The sequence below is a fragment of the Stegostoma tigrinum genome, chromosome 4 (assembly GCF_030684315.1).
Source record: "Stegostoma tigrinum isolate sSteTig4 chromosome 4, sSteTig4.hap1, whole genome shotgun sequence".
Taxonomy (NCBI): Eukaryota; Metazoa; Chordata; class Chondrichthyes; order Orectolobiformes; family Stegostomatidae; genus Stegostoma; species Stegostoma tigrinum.
Genome location: NC_081357.1, coordinates 92,536,714 through 92,549,230, shown reverse-complemented (window position 1 = coordinate 92,549,230; position 12,517 = coordinate 92,536,714). Strand labels below are relative to the sequence as shown.

Here is a 12,517-nt window from a genome sequence, read left to right as displayed (position 1 = left end):
AACACATTGCAACTTGGTGTTGTATTCTGTCAGTGCAAAACTAAACTGTACTGCTGTGTAATAAGTGCTGTAATTTACAGCAAACATAAAGAGGGCAGATTGTTGTAGGTCATTTGATCCCAGCAACTCTCAGTATTTAAGGTAGATCACGAAAGCCTACACTTGACAGCATATTCAACTAGTTTTTGTTTGTCTAAGTCAATTCACAAGTGTATCTATTGTATTTTAATCACAACCCAATGAAAGCTTACAAACCAAATTACAGGTTTGAGATTTCTACAAGGATGTTTCATTTTACGCAGTACAAGACTAAACAGGTGTTTAATCTTGAAATTCCATCCCAGAAACTGAGAACTCCTGTCTGGTTTTGCTCTGTACATGAAAAGATGGGTAACATTATCCATAAATTCAATGTGACTATTGTATTTTTAAAATCATAACGTAATTCAACCAATAACTCTCAAAAATCTTGGGGAAAGATTTTAAATTATTCTCAATTTATTAGAAGTTCATGAACAACGATAGATATTTCTTGACTGTTCATTGCAAACAAAGAATAAACCCCCCAAAGTTATTTCACGACACTGGTTAGAGATTAAAGGCATATAGTTAAAAAGAAGAAAATAAAGGTCAGAAACAGATAAGGGGCTCTTCTGGCAGTCAAGCCATTTTACTTAAATTTACGGAACTCAGCTTCATGTATGGAATTAGTGAGATTACCAATTTAATACCATGACCCCTGCACTATGCTATATTTTCCTAATAGCCATTTTAATAATGATTTTTCTGTGCTGTAACAGAAATGAGCCATTCAGTCCAGCTGGCCCATGCTGCTGCTTTTTCATCACTGGGTACTTGATTTCAAACCTCAATTTGTTTGTAGTCACAGATGGCTTTGATGGGGATGGAGATCCTTGTGGGATTTTCAGGGTTCCTGGGTTTGAGTTGCACGATGGTCTTTGCCCGACTCATGAGGCCTGCTACGTTACTCCTGTACTGGAGGAGTTGTTCCTTCTCATCCTAAAATACATTAAAAAGAGTAGAATGTTCTTCAAACAAGCTGGACCTTTCACAAAAATAACCCATTTCAACTCCAATGAACACCTTACACAATTGCCTGTGCCAGTTCTTACAGCATATACTTTACAGTACAAACATTGGTTAAGAGCTTTCTCTCGGCTTTGTACAAAAAAAGGGTCACCAGCACTGCACGATTGAACAGATAGACTGTCCATCAATGCCCTGTGACAAAAACTATACCAGTGACAAGCTCAGTGCATGGGAATACATGCAACTACATGACATGAATGCAGTTTCCTACACATCTTTCGTCTTCAGTCTCCTCATCTATTGGAATTATTTGCTTTCTCTAGCCAGAGATCAGGTGAGAGAAAGGCACCAGAGAGGCAAGGTTGCACGAGCTGTAGCTGTAATATGAATTCTACATGCACTGGGAACAGTAAAACTTCAAGCATAAAGCAAGTCATTATTGTCCAGTTATAGAAAGCAGATGTGAGAAACCCCGAAGCAAAATGGTTTATCATGCAAGGGTGTTTCATAAAAAGCAGAGGGAATTGCAGGGTTGCACTAGTGTCTTGCTTCACCACTCCCTACCAAAAAACCTAAGAAATAAGGTTTAAAGTTAATGTAAGAACTTTGGAGCCGCTTGTTTATTAGACTTATGACATACAGTAAACAGGGAAATCAAGGTCCTCCAAAGGATCCTACAGTTTATCGGCCATTCTATACGTAAAACTCAAACCATTATTTTAAAATGGCCCAGACAAATTGAGAGAATGATCCAACTCTTATTTGCCAATTTAAAACATAAGCTCTCATTTCAATGCACAAGTCTATGATTATTTGCTGTAACCCTGTCCCTCACTTGACATCAGCAAAGAACTATTTCAGAAACATAGGAATTGCTAGGCAAAGAAATCTGCTCTTCATCTGGTTCACTTTCTGCTATTCTAATAGTTACTTGATACTGTGATAATATAGTTATTGTAGTCACAGTGACCAATCTTTGTCAATGACTCTACAACAGACGCAGACATGAGCAGAGGCCTCTGGATCCAGAGACAGAAAGATTTGCAAACCACTGGTCCAAACTGACCTGATTCTCCAGAGCGTGGATCTCACAGCCATATCTGAAATTACTCACATTCTGCAACTAAATTTACTGGAAGAAATCTATCTAGTTTGCACTTGAATTAATTCACATCAATGGGTTCACCTTCTTCGCCTTGGCAACATGTTCCACAGATTGGCCAATTGCTCAATGAAACACTCACCTGCAGGTTAGTTTTGAATTAATCCTGACTGAATGCAGATCGTGCCCTCTGGATCCTCCATTCTGAAGGTGGTGAAACTACTTGTTATGGACAATATTTACCTAGTCCTTTTAGAATTGTAGTAACATCTGCGACCACCTCATATTGATATATTTGTTGTTTATGCTGTTAATGCATTCATTCTGAAGCACCCTTATTACACATAAATTCTGTTTAAAAACCTGCAGGGGATAATCCTTTGCTGCCATTAATTCCTATTTCTATATTTTAAAACCTGCTGCCCTGCGTCAGTCTGAGTTTTACCATGGAATCCTGAACCAGGTCCTCCAGTCTCACGAGGCTGCTGGATTTGTCACAACTGTACTTCCTCTTTATTGTTTCCTGCAGGTTCCTCAAGTAATCCATGGATTCTTTGGCATCATTGTAAAACTAGATGTGGAAAAAGAAATGAAAAGGCTTGAGGTCATTAAGAGAGGCCACACATAACATTCTACAAAGAGTTTTCTACCAATGTGGATAGAGAACACACCTCAAAATAGGCTGTGTTTTCTTTCAGATGTCTTTCAACGCAGTAGCAGAGCTGTAGGATCCAACTCCACTGTGTTTGCATGGCTGCTTTAAAAGCCTGAGGAAAGAAAACATGACAACTCCAGTCTTACCTCTGAAAGGGATTAAAACAGGCATCATTACCAAGTTTCACCCATAATGCAGCACAGCAGCAGAACAAACAGGCGAGTTAGAACCATGCAAGTGGATCACACTGGAGTAAGTTGTTACATTTACCTCGATGGTGGATCGAGCAGGATGACGACATAGGAGGAGCTGATCTGCCATCTCCTGCACTGATCTCATGACAATGTCCTTGTCCTCGAGCTGTCGCATCAATTCCTGTCACAAACAGGGACAGCAAGAAAACAAGAAGTAAGAATCCAGAAACCGAAGCCAGAAGGGAAAACCCTTCCCCTTAAACATCTGAATGACAGCGAATATTGTAAACCAATTATCTAATTCTATTTTCACGTGTTGCAAGTTATCAATTTAGAAGACAGTACTCTTACAGCAAAACTGTGGAGTGAAGTCTTGACTCCAAAGGGAGTCAGCGCTGTCACCTTTCAAAAGGAGCATCAAACTGAAGAACTACCTGCCTTTGCAAGTGAACATAAAAAAAGTCCATGCATTATGTTGACAGGAGGTCTTTCCATTGTCTTGGCTAATGTTTATCCCACTATTAATAACAAATTGCAGTACTTGGGATTTTGTTCTATGTTAACTCGCGGCTGTATCTCCGATATTAGGACATGTGTGATGAAGTATGTTGTGACCTCCTGTGATTACAAAAGACATGTATCTTCTATTACTTTTACATGTGGCTGATTAGGGATTTTTATCACTTTTTTGTAGCATGTGCCACAAATATGACTGCAAGCTTGTAGTATAATCCACAACTGTTACATACTGCATGATATTCTTTCTTCCTCAACATGCTGGAGTTCCTGTCACTCCAGTCATAAGCAACTTCTTCCTCCTCCTTCTCGTTCAGCCAGATGAGCTCATTTGTGGCTCTGGTCACAAAAGTTTGCAGGTCGTCAAGGTGAGAGGCTCGATCCTGGGAAGCAGCCTTCAGATTTTTAAAGTAGAAAATGAAAAATTAGATGTGCAATTAAAATGCGTTATTCTGAATACAAGTATAATGTCAACTGGCTTGGAGAAGGAAGTGACTACAAAATCTCACCAAAAGCTTGATGTACTGGCTCTCTAGGGTGCTCAACTTCTCTGAATAGCTTTCACACAGAGGTGGGTTCATTTGTCCCTATTTAAATAAAAACATCTTCATGTTATAACTGAAAAACAAATGAGATTTAGTTCAGCAAATGAAAACTATTTTTCACTCAGTCAAGAAAGCACACCAACACCTGGACTTCTTCAGAAGGCTAAGAAAACTCAGCATATCCACAATGACTCTTCACAATTTTTACAGATGCACCATAGAAAGCATCCTATCTTGATGTATCACAGCTTGGCATCATAACTGGTCTGCCCAAGACCGCAAGAAATTAGAGTTGCGAACATAGCCCATTGCATCACAAAAACTAGCCTTCCTTCCATTGGTTCCATCTACACTTTGCACTGCCTCAGAAAAGCAGCGAGCATAATCAAAGACCCTCCCACCCTGGTTATACTCTCTTCCGTCGCTTTTCCTTGGGCAGAATATACAGAAGTTTGAAAACATGTACCAACAGATCCAAGAACAGCCTCTGCCCTACTGTTATCAGACTTTTGAACAGAACTCTCGTACATTAGAGTTGATGTTTCTCTGTAGCTGTAACACCATATTCTGCATTCTGTTCTATGACCCCAAAGTACTTCTGTAAGGTATAATTTGTCTGGTTAGCATGCAAAACAATACTTTTCACTGCATCTCAGTATATGTGACAATAAAAAAAATCAAATCTAATCAAATCAAAATCATCCCCTCACAGTCATTAGATGGGCAGGCAGAACATATAACTGAAGTAGCTAATAGAATGCTGGCCTATATTTTAAGAGGTGTGGAATAGAAATGGTGCTGTTATCTCACAAGTATAACTGCATCTGAAGCAATTGCACTCACCTACAGACATTGCAACTCACACTGGTGCTGTATAGTGCGAAAGCAGATTTACCCCCACAATAATGTCAGGTCTAAATGGTTTACATTATGAGAAAATATTATAAAGACCGGGCTTGTATTCTCCTACATACAATATGTTAACTGATGATCTAATTGAGGTGTTTAGGGTGATTAAAGGAGCTGATAAGTTAGATAGAAAGAAACTACTTCCTGTTTGGAGAGTCCAGAACAAGAGCGCATTGTCTTGAATTAGAGCTTGTCATTCAGGGATGATGACAGGGTGCAGTTCTTCACATAGAGGGTGGTGTCAAATAACAAAACAGAAATTGATCAGTTTTCGTAATGAATATTAAAACAAAAAACTGCAGATGCCGGAGATCTGAAACACAAAGAAATAGAGATTTCTAGAGAAACTCAGGGTCTGGAGAGAGAAAACTACGTTCTTCAGAATTCAAAGTGGTCACTGGACTTGAAACATTAACATTTTCTCTGCACAAATGCTGTCAAACATGCTGAATTTCTTCAGAAATTTCTGCTTTTGATCAGTTTTTGTAAGGCATTAGACATTAAAAGTTTATGAGCCCAAGACAGGAGGATGGCACAGATTAGCCATGACCTATTTGAATGACAGGCTGAACAGTTTACCCTCTAATCCTGGAAGAATCACACCCCCAGCGAAGCGAATAGAAGAGCAGACTTTGAAGACCAGTCTGCAGGCCCTAACTTCTGTTTGGCTGCAGGTGCATGAGCTCAGAAACAAGAGTTAGTCATCAAGCTGAGATAAAAGGCGGAGAGCAAAATAGAATTACCTAGAATGTGGGGGACAGGCTCCACTGCTCCATGCTGTTGTTTATTATCTACAACAAGTATCTCCCATCCTAATGAATCAAACCCACCCTCATTCCTTGATCCCTCACATATTTATCCAGCTTCCTTCAAATGTATCTGCCCCATTCTCCTCAACTGTAAAGTAACAGTGAGATTCCACTTGGAATTTACCAGAATTGTGCTGACACAAATTTCTGCTGACTTCCTTCTTGGATTTACTAGTTATGATGTTATATAGATCACTGTCCCAGTTTAAATCCCTTACACAACCTCTATTGGATCACCAATCAGTTTCCTCCTTTCTACAGAAAAAGGGCCCCAACCTGTTAAAGACTTCCTGACGTTTTCCTGAGAGATGCACCTTCTCTGCATTTGTTACACTGTATTTTTCCTGGTACCCTGATGCATTTTGTATGGTACAATCTCCCTGGATAGCATTCAAAACAACACTTTTCAATTTACCTTGGTACATTTGACATTGATAAATCAAACTCAAACTCAAATTATAATTATCAAACAAACTGTGAATAAAATGACAAAAATTTCCCACCCAGAAAACAAAGTCAACATATTAAACTATGCTTCCAAATGGGGGTCAGGTGCTGTCTCAAAAGGTCGATTTTGGAATTATCTTTTTGCTTCATTAAGATGGCACAATACTTCATAATGATGAGCAGAGTAAGGTGCAACAATAACAGTTCTTAACCACCTGAAGAGTCTCATATTCCACAGAATCACTGTTGCTGCACATAAGCATGCCATTCAGCCCATCATGCTCCTCTGAACATGCTATCCAATTCAACTAATTTCACCGATCTGCCTTCTTTCCCCAACTCCTTGTCCCATAATCCTCCATTCAGATAAAATCCACAGAGCTATGAAAACTGACATTAGACACGACAAAGTTCAGTTCACTGCAAGTGATTCAAAAATATCTGCTGATTCCCAGGTTAGTTACCTCAGCAGCTTTGGCTTCTTTGATGCTTGTTTCAAAGTCTTCAATTGCTCTGTGGACATTTTTGTGATTTTCCAAGTGACTCTCGATGCTTGGTAAGTCAGCGCCCCACTCAGCACGATCGAGCTGCACCTGATTTAAACAAAAAAGCCTCTTAAATCAATGTCACTAAAATCAATTCACAGCAGAGCAGGAGGCCTTTTGGCCCATCAGGTGAGTGGGGGTCTCCTTTTGCTGGGCCACCGTTACCAATTCTTACTCCCATGCCTCACTGCAGCCAAGATACAGTGTGATGTACATGCAGACTTTAGAGAATGTTCTGACATATGATATGGTGAGATATCAATGCACATCTTTTTGTTAATTTTAGTTTTTTAGAACTAAAATCACAACTCCTGCTGTCTAAAAAGGAAAAAGGTTTCAGCTATCTGAAACTGTACTGAGAAAGGGTTCTCCATGAAGTCAGACAAGAACATGTGCTCCTGTTGAATTCAGAAACTTGCAAGTGAATAACTTAGCACCAGACAGAGACATGATGGGCAACAGAGAAATTTATTTCACACGGTTAAAGCTATTGGACTGATAATAGTTCTACCAGGTTCTAACAACAATGCATCCATGTCTTTCCAGGAAAACAGAAATTAATAAATTTAGAGTTAGAGTTAAAGCCCTAATTCAAAAAGGAGCAACCAGAAGAAAAAGGTTAGAACCTACAGAAAAAATACATAGTCACAATCTGATCACACTGGTGAAAAGGCCTTATATTATTAAGTAAATAAAGTACAAATGTCATAAACATTGACACGGCAAAAAGAAACCAAAGTAGATGAGATTTTATTGCACTATTTACCTGCATATCTTCCACCCAGTTTAATAAGTCCTGCAAAAAGTTCATGTTGATCTCCTCCTCTGTCAGAGACTGGTCAATGAATTGTGACCTCAGCAATGGTTTCCTGATCTGCATCAGTTTTACTGTCTGGATTGTGTCTGGGTCCATACAGGGGACAAAGCCTTGAATGAAGCCATGTGCCAGAACAGGTTTTAAGCCAGAGGAGAGTGTTGCAGGCAAGCTTGGTGTGAGAACTGGGGTCAATCCATGGGTCAAGCTTGGCGTCAAGCTCCGAGATAAACTGGAAGTCAAAGATGGTGTCAAACTCTGGGAAAAACCTGATGAGAAACTCTGATTCAGGCTCTGATTTAACCCAGCCATCATCAACTGGGTCTCCTCCGAAGATAAGGAGCGCCCTTTATTGTACAGCGATGAATAATCAGACTTCAGTAACATCAGCTCATCTCGCAGCTTTGCAACTCTGGGGACAGAAAGTAAGTCACATCACATTCATTTAATTTCACATTTGAATTTTTCCTATTGTCTGCCTTCAAAAGGAAATGTTGTCACTGGAGTATTGTGGGAAACTAGACAGAAAATTTGTGCACAGCAAGCTCCCACTAACTGCAATGTGATAATGACCAGATATATTCTGTTTCAATGATGTCGGTTGAAGGCGAGATACCTTGGCCCAAGGTACCGCGTAGAACATCCTTGCTCTCATATGAATTAACACCATGGGATCTTTTAGAGTCAAGTTAAATTTCATTCAGGGTAAAAAGTTCCTTATGTTCTGGCCAACATTACATCTGGATGTCAATCTCAGAAGATCATGTCATTACTCTGCAAACACACTACGTGCTTCCCTATTTGGCATTATTAGAATTTGGCTCAATGCAGCAGACAACACCCTGCGACTTGTCTCCAAATATTATCAGTTTGGTGTGGAATTTACAGCAGAAACCAGCAAGTCCATTATTCCTATGCTTCTGTGTACTTTATTTAACCATTTCAGCACATTTTTTGTACTTTTTTCCTCACACATGTAATGATCTAGTATCCCTCTAAATATACCTTTACATAAGATGCTACTTTGTCACTAAGCAGCCCCTTTGAAGCATACCCACGCTGATATTTACTTGCAAGGGAATCTTGTAGCTTATTGAATGTAATTTGGTCTGACTAATGACAAATTTATAGTTTCTGAGACCGGAAATGTTAACTCTGATTTCTCTTCACAGTTGCTGCCAGACCTCCTGAGCTTTTCCAGCAATCTCTGTTATTGTCACTAATCTTCCACAGTTCTTCCAGTTTTGACAAATTCATAGAGTGTGAATTTATAACTCTGAAAATGTGAAACCACGAGAAAAAAGCAATGCAGCATTTGAGAAACAAGTGGTCATCATCAACAGCAGAGTACTGATTGATCCAGTTTGCCCAACTGAGGTCAGGAAGCTGACTTCATGATCTCCAGAGTTAACCGATCTCAGCTGGAGAGCAGCTACAATTTGCATCAGTACCCCTGGATCGGAAGGGGAAGGGAGGAAGTGGGTGGCTGCATCTCCACCTTGTCCCCACCCAGCAACCTGTGTTAAATGTTCAGTCACAAATTTGCCACTTGACTGCAGCATCTGAACAGCCTCGTCTACGTTCCAATAATGGCTACATTTCAAAAGGACTGCATTGGTTGTAAAGCTGTTGTAGGCATTGTGAAATGCATTACACAAAATGCAAGCTCTCCCTTTCTCTCTCATGGGCTCTTGGGCAGGGCATTGAACACCAGCACTTTGTGGAATAAACAAAGACACATAGAGAAGAAAATCTTACACTGACATAGTAAACAACTGAAAACCACACAGACAAAAGATATGGCCTTTTGAAACTGTCATTTCAAATTTTAATTCAAGATTAACTGAAGGAAATTCTAAGATTATTGCTGATCATTATTTTACAATATTGTTTACAGGATTCAGGGTCCTACCTTTGAACAAGTTGGTCTGCCTGATAATACTTCCCATCAATTAGAATCTGGACATCAACAATTTGTTGACGGATGAGATTTTCAGATTCTAAAAGGTACCCTGCTACCTCTGTCTCATTCTGAAACTGAAGTCCTGATTCCATCCTCTTAGCATCCTGAAACAATTTGGACATTTGAAAAAGGAGAAATTCTGTGAACATACAACAGATTATAAAATCTAAAACCTTGAATATATTCAACATCAAACAGCCTGGTGTTTGCCAGATTAAATCTCAGAGACAGAGTGTACAGTATGTTACTTACAAGTTGGTATGAATTTCGCGCTCGTAACAGTTTGTCTTCACACGCCACGCTATCGCACTGAAGTCTGCAGGCGATTTGTTGCAGCATTTCAAGTCTACAGGGAGAATTTGTTTTTGGCAAAAGGAAATGTGAATAAAACTCAAGCAGAACAGGAAGAATTTTAATTGTGCTGCAATATAAGATAAATGACTATTTCAGCTGTACATTAGTTACTTCTCTTGACTTCAACGTATAGTGGCTTCACTAAACAAAAATCAAGGGAGATGTATAACAGCAGCCGATGAGATACAAACGATTTATGCCATTTTCCAAAATGGCCTCTTGGGTTTTAATAATGGTCTGTTATTCTGCCTAAAATCCAACCAGTTGTGATTTATTTATTTGTCTCTTCTTTATACAGACTAAAGTTAATGGCCCTCTTCTGTAATGACTCACTATACGGATCTGATTGTTTTGTGTAACAAAGGATTGCTGGGGGAACGCAGAAAGCCTGCCATTCTAAACATTCTCAGCTTCAATCATCAAAAATTAAAAAACAAAAATAGAAATATATCTCTATCATAATTTCAACCTGAATCACTTAAAGTGCCGGTGTATGCAGCTGGTGGAATCTTTTTGTCACTATGATTGATTCTATTGCATCATCTGCCTCTGCCAGTTCTCTTCCTTGTCTTAGCTGAATAGACCAAACTTTCAGTCAGGCTCGTGCTGTCTGATTCTCCAACTCACATCCTACTCTATTTATTTTAATTTCCCCTCATACCCCTTCAGGTATTGTTCATGAGATCCACCTCCCGCTCCTTAATCCCTCAATCTTATTTATTCTTCATTTTTCTGCCTTTATATTCCATGTTTGGATACTTTTCTGTGTTTTAAGATGGCGCAGGAGATTGGCAACACTATACAACACCTTTCACTGCATTTTGTAACAATAAATAAATCAAATCAATCCTGTTTCCTCCAAAGAAATGGTCACCCAGCTTCACCACCAAGTTTCCATAGTGGCTGATATTGCTAGTGGTTCTCACTTCATGTACTTCTCTCGCTTCTTCACATCTGCTATCAACGACCTTTTTCTCAGGAAACCTGCTCTCACCTCCCAAATCCATACTAATCTTATCAGAATGCCAGGTTTGATCCTTCCAGTCTGGTTACTATTCCAGCACAAAATGTTCAGAACAGCTCTTGTCAAAGTCACAAATGCCATTCCAAGTGCCAATGACAAACGTCAGATTCACTCACAAATTGTGCCATCACCCTGACCAGTATTATTCAACTCCACTTCTGCCTCATTTCATCAGCAGCTGAAAGCCTCATGAATGCATTTGTTATCTCTGGATCTGACTCTGTTAATGCACTCAACATTCTATCTTCCGTAAATCTGAGCCATCCAAAATACTATTGCCCATGTCCCATTCAAACCAAGATCCAGTCACTCCTGCACTTACTGTTTTATACTAACTCAATTTCAAATTCCTCATCCTCTGTTCAAAGTCCTCAAAGGCCTCAACCCTCCCTATCCCTGTAGTCTCCACCATCTCTACAACTCTGTGATAGCGTGCTCCTCCAATTTGGACCTCATAAGCTTTCACAAATTTAGTAACTCCAAAAATGTTGTCTCAGCCTTTAGCTTTGGAATTCCTCCTTAAAACTCTCAGTCTTCTTACCTTTTTATGAGACGTTGCATAACCTAGCTCTTTGACCCTAATTTTAGTTATCGGCCCCCAAAATTTCCGAACACAATTCAATATTAAATTTTGTTTTGTAATACCCTTGTGAAGAATCTTGGGCTGTACTGCCACCTTAAAAACTCCACAAAAATAAAAGTAAAGTCACTGGTGTTATAGGAAATGCCGTACCAAGCTGTGTGCAGTTTCTTTAGAAAGCACCACCTTAGGCAATGTTAAGATATAGTTGAGATTACAGGAATAAAATAGGAGTGAAAAATCGGTACAAACAAATAGACATTAAAGCACAAACAACTTTAGCACAAAAGCTAATAAAAGAATACTAGGTTTTGGTGGGTGGGGTGCAATTTGGTTCAATGAGAGTGAGGGAACTACAGAAGGGAATCATAGAAGCATAGCACTATCCAGCATAGATGACCATTCAGCCGAGTATGCCTATATCATTCAATGAATTTGTTAAACTGCATTCAGTCACATCTCAGTAACAGATTAATGAAATTCTCTCGATAATTAAAATTATTTAGCTGCTATAATGTCAAAATGCAATAGAATCACAGATTACGACACCACAAGAGATGACAATTTAGCCCAACATCCCTGTGTGAATTTATGGAAGAAGTTATCATAATAGTCTCTCCACCTCCCAATCTGCCCAACTCCCTCCCCCAAGCAAATCTGCAAATCTTTATTCTGAGAGCATCTATCCCTGTTGAAATTTATGACTGAGTTGGCTTTCACTACCCTTCAGACCTGGCAGTGCACCTATTACATATAGGAGGCACACTGCATCAGTGTTCACTCTGCACTCATAACGTACCTGTTACCATCCGTGTCACTGCTGGAAGATGCCCAAGAATTAATGAAGGTTCTCCCACCAGAGCTGCCAGGTGAGAAGCTCTCGATAGAGCTGGTGCTATTGCTGGTACTGTTGCACAGGGAGTTGGGGTTGTTGCCACCAAAGGCTATTGCCTGGTCATTCAGTTTCAACATGACCGGCAGCAGTCCAGTTGTCAAACCCAAAGACCCTA

The 12,517-nt window shown here is 39.6% G+C and overlaps 1 protein-coding gene across 2 annotated transcripts in view; it reads right to left on the bottom strand.

Annotated features, from left to right (window-relative positions):
- Positions 1-12,517, bottom strand: part of dst (dystonin) — a 528,150-nt gene that overhangs the window by 305,352 nt on the left and 210,281 nt on the right. For both annotated transcript variants that reach the window (XM_048530258.2, XM_048530256.2), the window contains 10 exons: positions 9,802-9,895; positions 9,499-9,653; positions 7,539-7,998; positions 6,692-6,820; positions 4,027-4,104; positions 3,751-3,912; positions 3,078-3,182; positions 2,824-2,919; positions 2,598-2,723; positions 868-1,020 (listed from right to left, as the gene is read on the bottom strand). In XM_048530258.2, coding sequence (XP_048386215.2) covers positions 868-1,020; positions 2,598-2,723; positions 2,824-2,919; positions 3,078-3,182; positions 3,751-3,912; positions 4,027-4,104; positions 6,692-6,820; positions 7,539-7,998; positions 9,499-9,653; positions 9,802-9,895 — 1,558 coding nt within the window. The remainder of the gene's footprint in view (positions 1-867; positions 1,021-2,597; positions 2,724-2,823; positions 2,920-3,077; positions 3,183-3,750; positions 3,913-4,026; positions 4,105-6,691; positions 6,821-7,538; positions 7,999-9,498; positions 9,654-9,801; positions 9,896-12,517) is intronic.